The sequence below is a fragment of the Phasianus colchicus genome, chromosome 23 (genome assembly GCF_987193195.1).
Source record: "Phasianus colchicus chromosome 23, bPhaCol1.hap1.1, whole genome shotgun sequence".
Classification (NCBI taxonomy): domain Eukaryota; kingdom Metazoa; phylum Chordata; class Aves; order Galliformes; family Phasianidae; genus Phasianus; species Phasianus colchicus.
Window position 1 is genome coordinate 5,998,590 of NC_143458.1, and position 18,729 is coordinate 6,017,318.

General features: G+C 47.4%; 1 protein-coding gene across 8 annotated transcripts in view; it reads left to right on the forward strand.

Annotated features, from left to right (window-relative positions):
* The window catches only part of ARHGAP32 (Rho GTPase activating protein 32), a 176,578-nt gene that overhangs the window by 127,720 nt on the left and 30,129 nt on the right, over positions 1 to 18,729 (forward strand). For 6 of the 8 annotated variants that reach the window (XM_031599737.2, XM_090123405.1, XM_031599735.2 and 3 more), the window contains one exon: positions 1,946 to 2,027. In XM_031599737.2, coding sequence (XP_031455597.2) covers positions 1,946 to 2,027 — 82 coding nt within the window. Of the gene's footprint in view, positions 1 to 1,945; positions 2,028 to 10,686; positions 10,709 to 10,959; positions 11,552 to 18,729 lie in introns of those variants that run through there. The other 2 variants (XM_090123408.1, XM_090123407.1) reach the window with 2 other exon arrangements.

Here is an 18,729-nt window from a genome sequence, read left to right on the forward strand (position 1 = left end):
GCCCAGCTGCTGGAGGTGGCACGAAATGATGCACAGGAATGTGTTGAACCAGCAGTAGATCGGATGCTTTTGGAGCTCTTTGTGATTTACAGCTAAGAGAAAAAAAAACAAATTAAATTTAATCCATACTTCAGCCTCTGTCAAGACCAAAATGCAATCAAAATGTCTCAAACAGTATTTTATTTGACGTTCATGTTGCTGATACGTTCCCATTCATTGGAATCCCCTCCTCCAACACTGACAGTGGTTGCTGTTATTTTGTCTTTCCCATAAAACCTCCAGCATCTTCCAGTTTTAGCAAAGTCTGTGCAAAGAAATGATGTGGTAGCTGCTGTAGAAATGTGTCCACGCAGCAGCAGTGTGTTTTCCTCCCTTGGTTCAGGCGTGAGTGATTTTTTAACCTTCACATGACCTCGTATTTATCTAAATATATGTTATCCTTGCTATTAATTTTCGTACGTTGCCAAATCCTTTAATCCTGACCCCAGCACCAGCAGCGCCTTGCTACATCTGCTGAGATTAACTCTTGGACTTAACTCGTGTATTTATACAAAATCATGGAGAACTTTCCACGCAGGGAGAAGCAGCATCATTTAAGTGTTTGGGAACGAGGCAGAAGTCATAGGTGATGACCCTGCAGATGATCTCCTGAGGATCATTAAGAAATGTCAGGATAAATAAGTCAAAAAAATGCAAGCTGTCAGCTCTGTTAGCAGGAAGTTAATGTCAGAGAATTTGTAAGTGCTGAGAGAAATGAGAATTCTTTCCCTTAGCATTGTTCATTACAATTATTGGTTCTGAACATGGCAAAAAAATGGGATGTAGAAGCAAGTGTCATGTTATATTTTGGAGAGATTTAGAGGTATCTCAGAGCAGTGACACAGCCACCCAGCCACGTTTCATTTCAAAAGCCACGGTTGGCATTTTGTGTTCACCAAGAAACAGGGAAGACATCACACCACGTCTCTGTTCTTCCTGACTTAAAAGTTGTATCCTGCATCTCTTGCACGGGAAATTTCCTAGAGAGACTCTTAGCTGTGGAGCAGTGTTATAAAATACACGTGATGTAATTTGTTTAAATAGCAGTACTTGTTGCATATTTGCCAATCAGCATTTTTCTCCACATCTCCAGGGAGGACTAGGGTTTATTTCTAGTCAAATTACTCTTCTGTTATTTACAGAATACCTCGTTTTACTCCGTGTAGATGTTACTACACCTCTTCTCAGTTCTAAGGTGGAATTCATTTTAACTACAACCACGTCTAAGCTGTCTAACAAGATGCTTAAATGTACTTAATTTGAATGCTTCAGGGATATTAATTACCCACCTTCATCAGATTGTGCACACGCAATTAGGATGCTCAGAAACACTTTATATAAAGCACTTTCTCCCTATTTTACTATAGAACATTATGCATTTTTCTGCAGTGGGGCTACACAGACATGCAAAAATATTTATCCCAGTTTTCTAAAGGAATACAGTGTCAAAGTGCTGGTGAATATACCGTTGTGAGAGTGGAAAAAGATCAGGTGTTGGTGAGATATGAGTACAGATGACGGAGATGCTAAGAGCTGAACAACCTGCTTCATCATTAGATTTCTCATTGCATGCACAGGGAGCACAGCTGAAGTCTTTCCCTTCAGTTCCCCTCTGGTGTAGAGCAGTGTGGCATACCTGTCCTCTCCCTGCCCCATGCACAGAAGTTGACCATCTCTGTCCTGTGTACAAGCATAGAAAACGGAACAATTATTTGGTTTGTGGACTTTTTGACTGCAGCATTTTGAAGAATGATGACACTTATGCAGTCTGGTTTGTGTTGGATGAGGTTGTGGGGCACCAGGAAAGCACATCCCGAAGAAAATGTTATGTGGTTGTTGGTTGAACAGTTCAGATCTTAGAAACACTGCATTCAGTACTCTGCCTCTCTTTTTGTTCTTATCACAGGTTGGATTTTTCCCTAGTGAGTGTGTTGAACTAATTAACGACAAAGTTCCTCAGTCTGTCACCAATTCGGTGCCAAAGCCAGGTATGTATGTTGCATTTTAAGGTGCAGTGAAGTGAAATGGAGTCTTTTATCGTGTGTTCCATGTTTAACACCTCCTTTGTACACCCTGTGTCATACTCTGTGTTGATCATCCTTCATGCGTTCCATTGCTGCCCTTTCTCTGTGTTGACCATCTGCAGGTTCCTCCTCTCTCAATGGTACCCACTGCTAAATGTCTTTCATCTGTTCTGTATGGTAGTAGCAGTGTTCATCTCTTGCATGGTCTGGATGACTTCAGGCACGTGAGAACATAAGATTCCTGCAGCAATCCATGCAGCTTCCCAGCCCCTGGTGTTTTACATTCATGTTTGTGGTTTTCTATAAGGAACACTCCGGTGGTCCAAAAATGCTTCTGTTGATTTAGATGGAATAGATTGATCAGGTTTTGCAAGCTGCTTTCTCTTTGGAGTGTGATGGCGGAAGTCAGCTAGAACAGAATTGGGATCCTTATTGCCTCTGTTCTGGTATACAGCTCCATCCACTCCTACCACCCTTTGGTTCTGTGTGAAGAACAGGCAAACCAACAGCAGGCTCTGCTGATGGAAGGGAAAACGAGTAGATGTAAGCTGTTCTCCTCCTGTTATCCCAGTGTGTGTTAGAAGTGGTTACAGGTTTAGGTGCTGGGATGCCCATAGAATTTACTGGTGCTGTGGCTTCTGTTTTACTCTCCAGTTTCTTATCCACAAATACTTGTGTGTGTGTGTTTATCTTCTGTGCAGTTTTGAAATTGCTGATCTGTCCCAAAACATTTTGCAGCAGGCATGTTGAGCTGGAGAGCTGCTTAAAGCATTCATCTGTTTTCTTGATTTTAATGATGATCTTATCTTACGAGATTGCTGGTTTGATATGCTGCAAACCGATGCAATTGCAAAGTCTGACTTTTATTACAGGAAACGCATTTTATTGGGTCTTGTGTTAGGACTTGGAGCTTCCAGGTTCAATGGTAAGAAGTCATGAGCACCCTAAGTTATCAGCCTGCTGCATTCATCTGCATTCTCCAGTTCAGGGAAATCAGTTTGGCAGCTTTTGTTATTCCTGGGAGCCTGCAAATGTATTTGTTGGGATCCGTGTCAGAGATCAGTGGCAGTTGGAGGCAATGCAGCAGGTGGTCGTTCCCTAAGGGCAGAACCTCCTTCTGTTGGATGCTGAGCTCCATCACTGTGCTCAGTCCCTGTTCTGTGCTCTGTCAGCTGCAGCGTGGTAGATGAGGGAGCCTTTATAGACAGGCTGAGCTGATAGAAACGATCATAAGCGAGTGTTTGTTGTTAAATATGGCTCAGGCAATTAAATGTCATGAACTGCTAGTGAGTAGGTTCTTGCTATGCTTTAATGAGAGATAATGAAGTAGCATAGATTAACAAATTCTCTTTGGCTTTAACAACACGCTGGGGGGTGGATTTCCTCTGTCAGTCCAGGGAAACGTTTGCTACAAAGTTATAACAAAAGCCTGAATCCTATTAAAAGTAATATGATGAGATATATTGCCAAGCCAGGAGGCTGTCCCTGCTGCCCTTCCCTGGCAGTCATTCCGGGCGTGCAATTAAAGGCAGAAGCAGCACAGTGAGAAGGGTTGAGATGCATGGACTGCTGGAGCAAACGTTGCAGCTGTCTCTGTAATCCTCCCCTGCCCTTCCTTTGCACACAGAATCTGTGACACCGTATCACTGCAGCGTTGTGCTCCCTGTTTTCTTTCCACCTTGGATGTCAGTGCAGTGTGGTGGAGGCAGATGGCTCCAACTCTCCCTTGCTTGCTGCAGAAATTGGGACTGGAGGCAGCTGGAAGGAGTTTGGAGCAGTCCCCCTCCCAGGGTGGTTAAGCACATCGAATGTTGTGCTGCAGAACTGGAGGACTTGAGGGAAAAAATGATGTGTGAAAGAGAGAAGGGGTGAGAACATCAGGGAGGAGAAGAGAGTTTCAGTTTGCTGCTCTGGGTTCCCACAGCTGCTGTGTCAGTATGGGCAGGAGGGAGGCACAGGGCAGCAGTGAGATGCTTGAGTAGCATTGCTGCAAAGTGTGCAGCTGGGTCTGCCAAGGAACTGCACTGCTGGGACGATGCAGAGCTTGCTTTTTGCTCACCCGATGCATTTAATGCCTTTTAATCTGCAGCTTATGCATATATGGGGTATTTTCCATGCACTTTAGTATCCACGTAAACTAAATTTCCTCCCTTTAGATACATTTTAAACATTAGATTGGCTTTTTCCCTGAAATAGAAACTTTCCTAAAGGGAACCACTTGGAGCTTTTGACCTTCCCTAACATCGTCAGGGTCTTTCATCCAGAATTAATGTTAAGTTGTAGATATGGGGTTGATAAGACACGCTTATCAGCATCCGAACTTTATTTTCTTTAATCAAAGTGTGGTGTGCAGAGCTTCCAGGACTTGTTGTATCTGCAGCATAAAGCTCTTTGCCTTAAAGGACTTTACTGTTTAATTGTCCATAGATTTGGCTGCATTGAGTAATGTAATGAAAAGCAGATGGAAAGCAAAGAACTTCCTGCCCTGTGTTTTTACTGTTATTTACAGAAAGAGGCTTTGATTTGCAGAAGTGATGAGGGCAACATTTTAATGGAACCATAAAATATTGCAGTGGCCTTAAATCCAGTACCAATAATGACAGAATTTCAAATGGAAACAAAAGGCAGCAAAGGGAGAGGAGCGCTGTGCTGAAGTGCAAACTGCTTCTAGAATAAGTCTTTCCATGGGCTGTGGAAATCCTAACTGTGCATTTGGGAATTGCCTGTGGGTTGTGGCTGCATTTCCTCTTCTTGTCCAGCTCTGCCCAGCTCTGGCTGTCCCTCTGCAGCAGTGTCTGTGTGCTGCCCCTGCTCACTGCTTTGCACACAGCTCTGCCAGGCAGCGTGTCTCAGCTTCTGTCTCATCCCATTCTTTCTCATAACCGTGGATATCTGTAGTCTGACAGTATTTAAAACCACTGACCATGCTTCACCTCATCCATGCAGTTTGTCCCATGCTGTTGGTCTGTAAGCTTGCTTGGTGGGGAGCATCTTGTTCCACGTGGAACACAGCTGCATTGTGACAGTTTGAGCTCAACTGAAGAAATGGGGGGTAAGGAGGTAATTTTTTTCCAAAAAAAGTGCTTTTAAAAACTCAGGGATAGTTCTCAGCCGTCCTCCATCCTGCTCAGGGCAGTGCAGTCGATGGGCCCAACAGCTCTGCCCACGTTTGTGGAGGATGTTTTTCAAGTTCTTATCCATTCATTTAATTCAGATTTCAGATTTTTGCTCTTACTATATGAAATCAAGGGTATGTGAAGGGGTGTTTGTTTAAAAGATAGAGAAGAATAAGGTGCACATAGATGGGATGTGCTGCAGATGGCAGGGCTGAACAGCCATTTGACACTGACGAGTGCGTAATGTCTTAATTAGTGTTTTTATAAGGAAAATATGGAAAGAAAATGTACCTAATTAGTACCATTCTCGTTAACCTTCAGTAAACAAACTGTCTCAATACAGCTAAATTAGATGAAAGTGTTACTGAGGCGATGCAGGTGCTGTTTGCAGGGTGGAAGCAGACAGGGAGCAAACACACAACGCGCTCAGGGCTCCTACAGCAGTCCGTGGTCAGAAGACAGAGCACATGCTGTCAGTACTGACAGACCTGAGGACCAATCCTTGAAAAAATCGTGTTTTCTCAGCTCCTGTGGAGCGAGAGGACAAAGGTTTGGGGATGAAAGGTCAGCAGTGCGAGGCTGTGCAGTGTGCTGGTGGTTCCTGTGAGCAGCTGGGAAGGGACCTCAGCAGGGCAGTGCCAGCATCACACCGCTGCTCTGACCCGGGGGGGGGGGTGGCATTTCCTGGGCTTTGTGTCTTCTGCATTCCATCCAAACAAGAAGCTCAAGCCTGGGGCAGCAAGGGCTGAGTCTGCCTTGTGTGCTGTGAGCGATTTTGGGGGGGAAAAACCACTGACAAGAGGAAAACGTGCATCTTAGGCAATGAATGCAGAGAATGGAATGTAAGATAAAGCAGCTGTCTGCGTTAGCTCTGCAAGAAATGGAGGAAAGCTGAATATGTAAGAAAACCATTTATGCACGTAGCAAATTTACAAATTTGTCAGGTATTTTTAATTATGGCCGCTAATGGATCGGCGCTGTCTGTTTATATAAAGACACACTACAACTTCCAGCCCTGTTTCTGACTCAACAAAGTGCTTAACCATAAACACATGCTTAGCAGGCACTGCAAGGACTGCAAACAAAGCAGAGGTTTGGCTGTGCTGCTCAGCAGGGTGGGCCTTGTGCAGAGTTCAGGCATGTCTGGTGTGTTGTTTCTGAGCTGGGACACGCTGGGTGGGGAATTCCTGGATCCCAATGAATTTCCAAAGCGTATATTTCTTTCTTCCTCGTTTCCCCCTTGTTTCCATCTCTCTGTTCCCTTCCTTCCCCTTGCACGCACCAGGCAGTGGCACTGATGCTCTGAAGGATATCCAGGAATCCAAAACAAAGCTCAGTCTGACACGTGCCTCTGTGAAAGCCCTTTGGACATAAGACATAACACAGCAGGGAAACAAAGCAACTGCTTCTCAGCCTCTTGTTAGGTCCTGCCAGTGCTGATGTGAGCCTCCCAGCCTATTGCTGTGCCTGCAAACGTCCTGTTTTGCCATTGAGCTCTCACTTACGTGCACAGCTCCTTCTGGGATGTTGCTGGGATGTCGTAAATCAGTCTTAAAATTGGATATGCAAATACTGTGTGTGTGCCTATCTCTATTAAAAAAAAAAAAAAAAAAAGCAATATATATGTGTGCATGTAGAGATGCATATGTACTTTCCCTGTGTACACACTTCCAGCCCGTTGGCATGGAGATGGGGCTGTGTTACCATGGCAACGGGGATGCAGGGCTCCAGCTGCTGTTCTGCTGGAGAGCACAGGGTGGGCGATGCTGCTTCCTGAGCACTGGAGGAGGAGATGCACTTAGAAACCAACAGCATCTCTTAAAGGAGCTCTGCCTGCAGCTCCCAGCCCTACCAAAGGTGTGCAGCTTGCAGCTGTGTTTAACCCTCTGTGATTCATCCTCCAGCACTGACCAAACTCAGTTGTGATCTATTCTGTGCATTTTTAAAAGCTCTGTTTTCAATGTGAAAACTGCTTACAGCAGTTGTGTTTATCTAACACACATGTGTTTGTACCAGAACTGAAGGCTGGATGTGTGCTGTGCTCATTGCTGAGGCAGCCCCTATTCCTGCATCTACCTGCATCCTCAGCAGCCCCAGTTCTCTGGGAATTTAGGTGTTTTCTTGGCTCATCTCATCTGACATCACCTTTTTTGCTGTTTTTCATGGCCTTATCACATCACTGATTCTGCACGCAGACATTGCTAGGAAAGACTGCTTCCTTTTGGACCATGTTCTGGAGGAAAGAACTTGCTTGAATAAGAGAGAGAAGAAATATGGTTAAATACTGGAGTTTTATGGCTCTGTAAATGCTCCTAATGCATCCACGGTTGCACAGAAAGAGCAGAAAACAACTTTTTGTACTTCAACTATCAGTCTTCTTGTGGTTCCTGTGTGCAAAGCTGCCCCTGATGTCCCAGTGCTGAAATCCACGTCCCTTCTTCCACTGCTGTCTTCTAGAGTCACCAAAGGAAGAACTGTTTTTTCAACCAGGATTTAAAGCCTTATTTCACTTTTGTAATGAGTGGTTTGTTGGATGCTTACTTTAAAAGACGAATGTATTTAGCAGTATTTTGCAGGTAGTTTGCATTTTGAGGGCAGCAGCGTGCTGCCTGCCTGCTCCTGCAGCATCTTTTCTGCCCCATTTGGGGGAATCAATTGAAACAAAGTCCTAAAAGTGAACGAATATCAGATATTTTTTCCTGCAGACTGTGACTGTGAGAACATCCTTTTATCTGTAACTTGTTTTTGGATTCAGCCTCCGGTGGCAAACCTGAACTACTGACCACGTAAATGCAATCTATAAACCCCAGCTAGCTCCTAAGTGAGGGGTGAGCAAGAATGTTAAATGTTGCAGATCAATTCCTGGGGACACACAGCATTAGGAAGTCAGTGTTTTTTCCTCCTTAATCCTTTAATCCTTGACTGGTGCAGCTGTTTGTGGCGGTGGTAGGAAGCAGAGCTCCCACATTTGGGCAGTGTTTGCAGGCACCCACGGATGTGCTTCTTACCCACAGACTCTGTCTGGAGTCTTTGGTGATGTTTGCAGTTGATGTGGTGTTGGCACTCTGGAAAAAAGGGATATTTGTAGCGTTTTGTTGGTTTTGTCGTGATGGTTATCTGGTGTTTGTGAGTAAACTGATTGAAATTCTCTTCAGAAGGGCTGGATGTGATGGTTTCCCTCCAGGAGAACAGAGCTTTGGGTGTTACAGAATGATCTGTGATGTGGGGAAGGAGCTGCAGGAAAAGTCTGTGCTACACCAAAAGGGCATCTGCGTGTTCTGGGGACCTGAGGGGGGAAGATGGATGCAGTTTGGTTTTGTCTGTTTCATACATAGCCTTTTTTTAAATTTTTTTTTGCCTTTTTAGCTGAGTTTCTAGGTCAGCTCCAAGACCTGCCCGTCCTCTCCTTCCCTCCCAACCCCCACACCAGAGAACCTTTGTAATTGCAGAAACAAACGCCGTGTGTGCAAAGCAGGAGCTTTACAGGCATCAGTTATCTCACGTGAGCATTGCCTGTGCAGTCACGTGCACGGTGAGCACAGGGCTGATTTCTCTGCACCTGGTGGCACAGTGACAGCACAGGTGTGGGACAGCAGTGAATGAGGCTTCTGTGTCCAACCTGGGCCAGATCCACACTCGTGTTTTTCCTGGCATAGCCGGTTGTGCTGGAAGGAAGAGAAAGATAGCAGCCCTGCACTCAGGGAATGAGTTCTGCCCACCCCAGCATGGGGAGAAGGAAGATGCAGGTTGATTTCTGCACTCCCTCTTTGCCATTTCTTCTGGGTGAGATGGCTGCAGGCTCTCTGGGGCAGCTGAACCCATAGATGGTAGCTTTGAGCTCCCAACATTTGAGGGGTGGATGTGTGGTGAGCCTGGGCTGTATTTCTTGGGGTGTCTGAGCTGGAAAAGAAAGCAATAATGGTGGTGTATGAATCAGTGCACAGTCTGTGTATCTTGTCAGTAATATGAAAGCATTGTATTGGTGCTTCTGTTATAAAACTGAAGGTTCTTGCAGGGGTGATGCTGGGGTGGCCGTGCCCAGTGCTCTGTGCTCCTTCTCACTGCTCTCCATGTGTTCCAGTTGGGAGTTCTTGTTATTTTAAAACAAGACTTTTTTCCTTTCTCACAAGCTCTGTCAGAGTGGGACTTGGCTCTAAGAATAGTTGGCTTGAGCAAAGCTCTGTGTTTGTGCTCAGAGCTCTGAATTCCTGGCAGAAAGGTGGTCGGTTCTGCTCTCCTTTTCCATGCATAATTGTGAATCATTCCTGACTAATTGGATGAGTGCAGGAGCCAAGTTGTTGAGCCACAACAGAAAGCTCTCCTGGTGGCTTTAGCCCTCGCTGGTGGCTCTGACCTCTCCTGGCAGTGGAGTCACAGAGGGTCACAGTGATGCTCACATCAAACCTCTGCTTACAAGCTTCTGCTGTGCGCCGAGCCCTGCCATCCCTCCTTGCCTCTCTGCTCTCCTTCCCTCCCCCCAGCAGCGGCGTTAAGCTGCAGCACAGCAGAGATCACAGCATTGCTCTGGCCCTTAGGGTTTGCCCCCCTTCAGCTTGTGTCTCTGATTAGTCTGGAAGACTCGGCTGATGTGAAGTTTCATCTGCAGGATTTCATTTAAGAACTCGTGTCGGTGTCGTGCTCATTCTTCTTCAGCACTGAATCCTGTAACTGCAGCAGAAAGCTTGCATCAAATTCTTTGACCTGTTCTCATGGGAACTTGCTTTTGCTAAAGGGAAGGTGAGTGAAAGTCCTCTCTTCCCCACTTGTTTTGTGTCATTCCTAACTGCTTTTTTTTTTTATATACCTTTGTGAATGTAATATTTGGAAGTTTTTTTTTCTGTGCAAACCGGGGCAGCTTGTCACAACGCACTCAGATGCGTTGGGTCCTACAGTAAAAAAAACAAAGCAGCAGACTCATTATCCTGTCAGTTTTGAGCATCCATATGACTGCTCTGCAGCCCCATGCGGGCTGATTTTCTGTTCTGAATTGCTGTGTGTGCCTTCTGCCTGTGAATTTTGGATAGCGTTGCTTCTTTTGCATCCGTTTGCTGTTTGTGTGGGGATTATAGTGATGGTTAGCAGTGGGTTTGATAGGAAGAACGTTCCTGGTAGCAGGATGTGGGTTCTGTGTGTGCAGTGGTTGTACCTGGGTGCACACAGAACCGGATTCCAGCAGTCACGGTTGGCTGCTAAGGAAAAAAGAAATGTGATGTGGTCATAGTCCAAGCAAAACAATCCGGCAATAAATACTGAGTAAATAGCTGGAGAAAAGCGTTATTAGGAGATATGAGTCAGCAAGCAATTCTGAAAATAACACATTTGAACACCGAAAGGAGTGTTTCACCTCCTGACCATCAGCATGTCTGCATACACAGAAGCAGATTCCTCTTTCATCTCCTGACCCTGAGGTTGCCCAGCTGACCCAGTGAGCCCACGGTTCTGAGATGGATTGATGAAGTGAACTGAGTGAGGTGCTGGGGGTCAGCGTGGCTCAACAGAGCACGGCATTTATTCCTCAAGCAGATGCAGGTAATGCCATTCACTGGAGAGAAACGGGGCTGCGGGGCTCAGCCCTGCCAGGTTTTGTCCCCACTGCCCTGTGCCTTCTGCTCAGGGCTGGGGGTGCTAATATAGTTGGGGTTGAGAATCAGGCTATAAATGAGGTCACTGCAAAACGCTCCGTGTCGTTTGGCTTTGGTTTTAAACAACAGACCTGGGGAGAATTTGGGACAGAAATCCTTTTTTTTTTTTTTTTTTTTTTTTTTTTTTGTGATCGGATCAGTGCGGCCAAAAAGCGCGTTGGTTCGCAGCCACGCGGGTTGGGAAGGAGCGCTGCTTCCTTAGCGCTGCGGTCGGGAGAGAAGCGAAGCTCCCGATGCTCAGGTCCGGTCCGGCCGTGCCTGGGTTGGGCAGCAGATCCCTCCTGGCTTCTGGGGAAAGCTCCCCCTGGGCGCGGGGGGTGAACAGACATCCCACAGCAGCCGTTAGCAGGCCTTTGACCTTAGCGCGCTGTTCTCTGTACCCTTCGGGGCGTGAAGCGCAGTTTAACTCCATGCGAGGAATGGGAAAGCTGTGGGCAAACCCGTCTCGATAACGGGGGTTGGGAGGGAAGGGGACGCGATCGGGGCCGCCAGGAGCGCTGCCCGGATAGAGCCGCGTCCCTCTGCGCTCCATCCCCGGCTGCGGGGGGAAGGAGGCACCTGGGGAGGTGGAGCCGGGCGGCGGGGCGCCGTGCCGGGGAGGGGCCTGAAGGAGCTCGGGGGCGGTGAGCTCCGAACCTCCGCTCCGATCCGCGCCGGCTGCAGTGAGAGCCGCGAGAGCCCCGGGCTGCGCGGAGCCGGGCGGGCGCTGCCGCCGGAGCACGTCGGGGAGGTAAGGGAGCGGAGCGGCTCCGGTTCCTTCCTTATATAAGCTTTGCGTTTGTCGGTCCCGGCGGCCACTTGTTGCCTAGTAACTTGGCAGGTCTTCGGTTCGCCGTTTTGGGGAACGTCTTTAGACGGCTTTTCCTACCGAGCGGGGCTGTGCGCTGTGCGGGATGGGAGCGGCACCGCCAGCCGCAGCCCGGGGCTGTGCCCGTAGCAGGGACCGGTGGAAGCCCGCACGCCTCCCCTCTTTGCCACTTTACTTCTGTTTCGTTTTTACTAACCTCTGGTTTCAGGTTTCTGTCGCACCTTCCTGCTTCCTAGATCCGCAGCCATAAACTGTGTTTATTGCACTTAGGCTCGGGCCATGGGTGTGTAGCAGGCCGGAGCTGTTAAGGTGTTCATTTTGGATCTGGGAGGGTTGGTGTGAGGATTTCCACCCCGATCCCAGGGGAGGAAGAATTCCGGAGCTCCCGGACCCCCTCCCATGAGCGTGCTCTGCTGACCGGGGTTACCCACGGGTTTATACCCCTCCAAAGAGGCGGCTGACAGATGGGCATGTCTAACATTTGCATTTCAATAGACCTTTGCATATCACGTTATCCTTTGTTTTCCCTCTCCTCTCAGACCAGCTCTCGGAGGACATAGGATGCATTCCCAAGCATTAATATTATGGATGGTATTGTTTGGAAAATGGGGCTTCCTATTTAGAACTGCTCGTCCATTGTGTGCCGGAGCCCCGGGGCACCGAGTGCAGCTCTGGGAAACAAAATTCCCAGGAGGAGCAGTTAGTGGGATCATAGCAGCCCCATTGCAAATAGCCACGGCTCGTCTGTTCCTATTTCTTCAGAAAGCCTCCTAGAAGCTACCGGCTATTTTAAGGACCAAGTGCCCTGCGGGGTCTTATTATTTATGAGAGAGCAGGCAGGAGGCCTTCCCTTTCCACTCCTCCTCGACCTCCTTTGTTCTGGGCATCACACAGGCATGATGAAAGAGTCACTGGAAATCAAAGCTCCGGGCTGCTATGATAAAGGAGAAGAATAAAGCACGCAGAACAATGCAATGTCTGCATTCCTGAGTCTTAGAAAGTAGATTTAGTTGGCTGCAAGTCCACAAATGCATTGGGCCTGATTTTCAGTAAAGCTTTTGTACACTTCAGGAGTGTAAGGAGATGTATGGGGATACGTAATTCTCATCCTCAGTGCCATATAAAGTGACTGACATGAATGTGTCCTGTGTTACTTGTGCTCAATATCATTTCCACTCCAGATTTGTGGAAGCAGATTTGGCTTCCAAAGCCAGAATCCTCATGGGGGTTAATGTAGGTGTCAATAGCTGAAGTAGAAACAGTTGAAAAAGTCAGGGTTGTGAATAGGCAAAGAACTGTCCTGATGTCAACCCTGGCAGAGTAGGTCACGGCAGTGTGAAAGTAGCTGGTGTGGATGGTAAACATCTGCCCTCTGGCTAGTGGAAATGGAGATAGGGATCTTCAGCGCCAGCCTGGGAGAGCTGCAACAAGAACTGGGAGGTATGCAGTGCTCCCAGTGTGGCAGGTCTGTGCTGGTTTGGGAGAAGGAAGATGCTGTGCCCTGAGCTGAGCCCTCCTCAGCCCAGTTGAGTTGCTCACATCCCTTTCTGAGGGAACAGCAGCTCCTTTCCCAGTGCCTTGCATGAAAGCAGACGCCCTCTCAGTCCAGAACTGGGTCTCACCTGGCAAACTTGCTGTTATTCAGCTTCTGCTGTTCGGTGATTCATGTCAGGTCTTTTTTCACTGCTTGCCTCCTCCCACCACCCAAGCCAAAAGTGTGCTGCATGCAGAACTGGAGGAACTTGACTGCAGTCACTCCGGTTATCCTGGTTTGGCTGATGTCAGAGCTGTGCTTGGATGACAAGTGAAGGCTCTGGGCTGCGTGCGTGTGTCTTGATGGTACTCAGGGTTGGCTTTGGTTACTGTCAGCTTCTTGGACAATCTCCTGCAGCAGTGCTGCTGTCTGTGTCAGCAGTGTGGGTGAGGAGCCAGCAGCCGTGCTCTGGCTTCAGGATGTTCTGAAGCTTTTTGGTCAGCAGAGGGTACAGCACAGGGCATATGGCTGGGGTTTGCAGGCAGTGAGAATAAGGGAGGGCAAAGGCAGATCTCCTCCTAGTCAGAGCGAGGCTGGGAGCTGTTGGTGTCCCTGGTGGACAGATAGAGGTTTGGTTGTGCCAGTGATGCACTGCCTCTGCCAGAACAGCTTTTCAGGAGGATCATTAATCCCCAAGGAGCAAGATAAGCAAGAGAGCTGCACTGAGCTCCACTGGGATACATAGAGATTTGGCATAGTGTACTATGAACAACAAAAAAAAGGCAGAAAAAAAAAATAGTGCAGGTGTCCCTTTTGCTCCTTTTCTCCTAGCTCTGCATTTCCCAGTTCGCACTCCTCATCCTGCTGCTGCCCTGCTGTCACCTGGCTGTTACCTTTTCCCCACTCCCATTGCAAGGACCTGCATTACCTGACTGAAGCCCATCCCTGCCTCTATTAGTGCTGCTTTTTTCTCCAAATACAAGGGAAATGTTAATGAAATTAATAGGTTAATGGAATTAACAGGTTGACCTTGTCAGCTCTTGTACCTTTGAAACCTCTCTCTTCTCATTTAGCCTTCAGCTGTGATTTATATCTCCTGGCCACAGACTGCTTCCCCACAGGGTAGAGATGCTCTCCTTCAAGAAATGAATTCTGAGGTGTCCTGTGCTCTGTTTGCTCAGGAGGTCAGGCCATATGATCTTCGTGCTCCTTTAGGGCCTTTGAGTTGATGAAAAGGTCAGGCATCTCTTTACCTGAAAAGTGTTGCAGATTTCTTGGTACCAGAATTCCATGTCTGTGGGCAGGTGATGCACTCGGCCTTGCACTTACTGCTTTATCCCATTGTAAATACTCCAGAAAATTCAGCAGCAAAGTGCCTGGGAAGAGTTTTTGTCAGTGTGAGTGGTTCTTCTATGTATTTTCACCTGGGGGTATAGAAGCCATCTCCAGACTGTAGGTAGGTCTTCAAACTGTAGGTAACGTGTGTGTGCACCATCACAGATGTGCACTTTGTTAGGCTTTGTGAGTAAGAGCAGCAACATTGCTCACCAGTTTGAATGATCTCTCTGTGGTTGTGGTGCTCTCAGAGTAGCTGGAATCATGTGCTTGTTCTTGGCCTGTTCTTACCATCCTGGTTATTTCTGATGATTTTTATTGAGTGAGAATGAAATGAATCACTTTTAACCTATTTCCTGACTTGTGGCACAGAGGCTGGCCTCAGCTGATGGCAGCTGGTAAATACTGCAGCATCACGGTGCTCAGCCATCGTTGTTTGCTTTCACTGAGCAAACAAGCAAATACACACTTATCAAGGCTATTAGATATGAGGTAGAAGGATATTTTTAGACTCAGATCTCTGGAATTCCGAAATCTTCCTAAAAATCCTTATGGCCAGCAAGGGAGCCCAGTGATGTGGTTACTGATGTGGTGGTTGGTCCCATTCAAGAGCTAAAGGAATGTGATGGTGCGTGGTTCCAAATTCTGGTTGGGTTTTTAGGGCTGTATAAATTAGCTTCCAAAATAGAATCTGTTGTGGCAGGAGGGAAGAAGCAAAATGCCCCGTTGCTAAGGAACATGACAGAGAACTGGGAGATGTGACTCAGTTCTTGGCTTTGGATGATTTCTCTCCAGTAAGATGTGGGTCCACAGAGCACGTCTTGCTAAGTGTGAAGGGGAGGATATTAAAAATATTGACTGAGGTTTTCAGAAGAGAGAACTGCTCTGAGGGGAAGCAGCTGAACTAAGTCTGCTCTGGCGCTGGTTGTGCAGGTGAACCTGTTTGTGATCAGCGTCTGCAGAATCAGGAGCATATCAGATAGGTAGCAGCTCCGCTGAGTTTTGCCACCTATCTGATATGCTCCTGGTTCCCATTGCTGCTCTTTCTCTCCCCACAGTGGAGTTTAATTTTGGAGGAAAGTGGGTCTCTGGGGGCTGATAGCCTGGAATGATTTCAGCTCGCCTTACTGTAAATCTCTCAGCAGAGAGGATGGATTTCGCTTTCATTTCGCAATCCCTCGCTGTGCTTTTTTTTTTTTTTTTTTTAAAGACATTCCCACACCTCTTGATTCCATCTTTGATTTTGTGACTGCGTGTTGCAGTTTGTTGATGTGTTATGACCCAAGCACGTGGCCCTGCTTTGCCCTTAGCCCTGCAGCAGCTCTCAGCAGGGGCTGCTTGGGCTCAGCAGCACTCAGCCCCTGGGGGGAGCAGGAGAAACAAACAGTGATGTGTGCTGGAATGTGGGTCAGCGAGCAGCTCAGATCTTCTCCTAGAGTCCAAGTTTACCAATTGTCTATTAGAAAACATGCTGCTGTCAACAATCCCATGGAGAGGATTTTTTTTCTAGGAGTGGGTTGGAAGGGGAGAGGCAATGGATGGGTGAGGATGTGCCATAGGAAGCTGCCGTTATCCTGCTCGAAATTTGGTGCTGGATCACCATAAGCTGTGTGTCTGTGAGCACTTGGTTCTTATGTGCACATAAACTGCAAGTGCTGAGAGCTGCTCGTGTCTGCTTCTCTTAACTTCCCCATTCTCTGAGAAGAGGCAGGAGATGCCCTCCTGGGATGCAAGTGTCTCATTGTACAATGTTGTCTGTCCTGTATTTTGTTCTCAGAGTGCTGCAGTGAGAAATGACTGAAAAGGAGAGGGGAAAAGCACAGAAAGATTTGGGTACACAGGCTGCATTTATTGAGAGAATTGTCCTGTTTGATCCCCGTGATTCAAAGCCAAGGGGTCAGGAGGCAGAGCTCATTCTGCTTGTGCTGCAGTGGACAGCTGTTGTAATTAAATACTACATTTTAGAAATGGTCTCCATTAGAGTTTCACAGCCCATCCATGATACTGCTGGTTCAGCAGGTTGCTTTGATCCAGGTCACTTCCATGATTCAGCTCCCAGTGCAGCCCTGCAGGGGGAACCCAAAAGGAATTCTGCGATGCTCGGAGGAAGGTGGGCAATTCCTCAACGTGTCCTAAGTGATCCTTGTGGGTATTCAGCCCTCAGTAACCCAGGAAAAGCACTTTGTGCTGATCTGCACCCACAAAAGCGCTTTGAAGCAGCTGCTGGCTGACACATTTCTCCAGGAAACGAGCTGTGTAAAGTATATCCTGAAGTGCTTTATAGTCTGCGGCATGAGGGCGAGCAAGCCCTGCTTTTAATGAAGTAATTGTTATTTAATAGTTTTTATCAATGCCAGGGGAATTTGGGGCCTTGCTTACACTACAAAGGCTGGGTGGAATGGCAACAACGGCACGGATTGATCGGGGATGGCAGCTTCCCAGAGCCACAGCAAGCCTGGCACGCAGCTCTGCTGCTTTCCCCTCGGTGCACAAAGGCTTTGGCCAGCACAGCTGTGGCACTGAAGGGTGTGGTATTTTTTTTGCACTCCTAATTGATGTATTCTCGCCAGCAAAACTTTCAAAGTAGTCCAGCTTTGGGTTATTTTTTGACTTGTTATTATTTTTTTTCGCAGCCATTCTCACCCTGGCTGACAGAGTTTGGCTTTGCTCGCTTGGCCAAACCTGCCCTTGGAGGGAGATGAGCCCTCTTCTTTCTAGGAGAGCTGCAGCTTCTTGACAAACAACTTGCTCTGCAGCGTTTGCATTTGAGATGGAAAGTAACGTGGCTAAATATTAGGATTTTCACTTAGTTGTGTTTGCATTTCCCTTGCTAATTCTGCAGCACTGGGAATGTATAGATAGGCTGATGAAGAAGAGTAGGAAAGGGTTAATAAGTCATTTGTCCAGATTTCCAGTGCCTGGAACAGTTTTAGGTCTGTTTCTGGTATAGATCCTCTCCCTGCATCCATTATGTTGTTGCACTCCAGTTTGGGCTGGCAGAGCCAGAGCACTGGGTTGGCACCTGGGTGCCCTTGCTGCTGCTGGAGCTGTGACAGCAGGGGTTTTGGTGTGGTGTTTTGGAGCAGAAAACATTTATTCTGCAGAATTCATGGTAGCAACCTTGGTGTCAGTGTTTATACAGAAACTGGGACTGCTGTGCTAGCTTAATCAAAACAGAAATGAATCAGAAATGAAATCTCTTTGGATATGCTTTGCTGGTTTGAGGGTCAAATGATGCCAGAGGAGCTGGAAGTGGGATGGAAAGCATTTCTCCTTTATTGCTATTGGCCCCAAGACAGCAAACCTGACAGCCTCCTGTGTTCTTGTGATAGCTTATCCTGATCAGACACCTACGTGGTTTTTTTGTTCCTTTTGATAACCTGTCAGCAAGGAGAGCACTGCTGGAATTCTCTCACATTTTCTCCCCCCACTCCAGAGAAGCCTGACTCCTCTTATCAGTGAATCATTCCTGCCTATGTGTAAGCCCCAGAAGTTGCTTTAGGCTGAGAAACTCTTGCAGGGAGGGCAGTGATTCAGAGAAGGCTGTTTAACCAAGGAAGCATGCAGCTGTTCCCCTGGGCTGGGATAGGCAAAGCTCGGATTCCTTGGTCTGCCCAAGCACTGCCTGGCTCTGTCATGGATTGCTGCACTGTGTTTGCAGGACTCTGCTTAATGGTGCAGAAAACACAACAGTTATTTTAACCTGTACTGAGCAGCCTAAGAGCGGATTGATTCTGTCTGAAAAGGGTCTGCGTTCTGCGTAGAGGTGTAAATGTGTGTCAGTGCCAAGCAAAGCACACCCTGACATCACTGAGGTGTATGCACTGCACTGTGCTGCTGGTCAGAGGTGCTGGCACAGAGTCATCATTTCTGCAGCATTGGGATTGGGTGTTTTTCTCCGTTCTTCCATTATCTGATGGGTTTGCTTTTCATTAAGTCAAGCAAGAACTGCATGCATTGTCTATGAAATGATTCAGTGAGTCCGTGTGTATTATTTGTCAGGCTGGTACAAAGGTCTGTCCCAGGTCTGCCGGCCCTGGTGGCGTTATCACAGCATCCCAATGGTGTAACCCTGTATGGCTGCACACAGGTCAGGATGAGACTCCATCTGCCTTTGAGCAGGGCTGGTGGGAGCTGATAAAGGAGCTGTTACTGCACTGTGATGGGCACAACCAAAATCTGCCCCAGCTTTGTTTGGTGTGTCAGCACGGTCTGCTCGTTTGTTGTGTGTAATTAAAGAGCCCCATCAAACTGAAAACATTCCTGTAATTAAAGTCCCCATCATCACAGT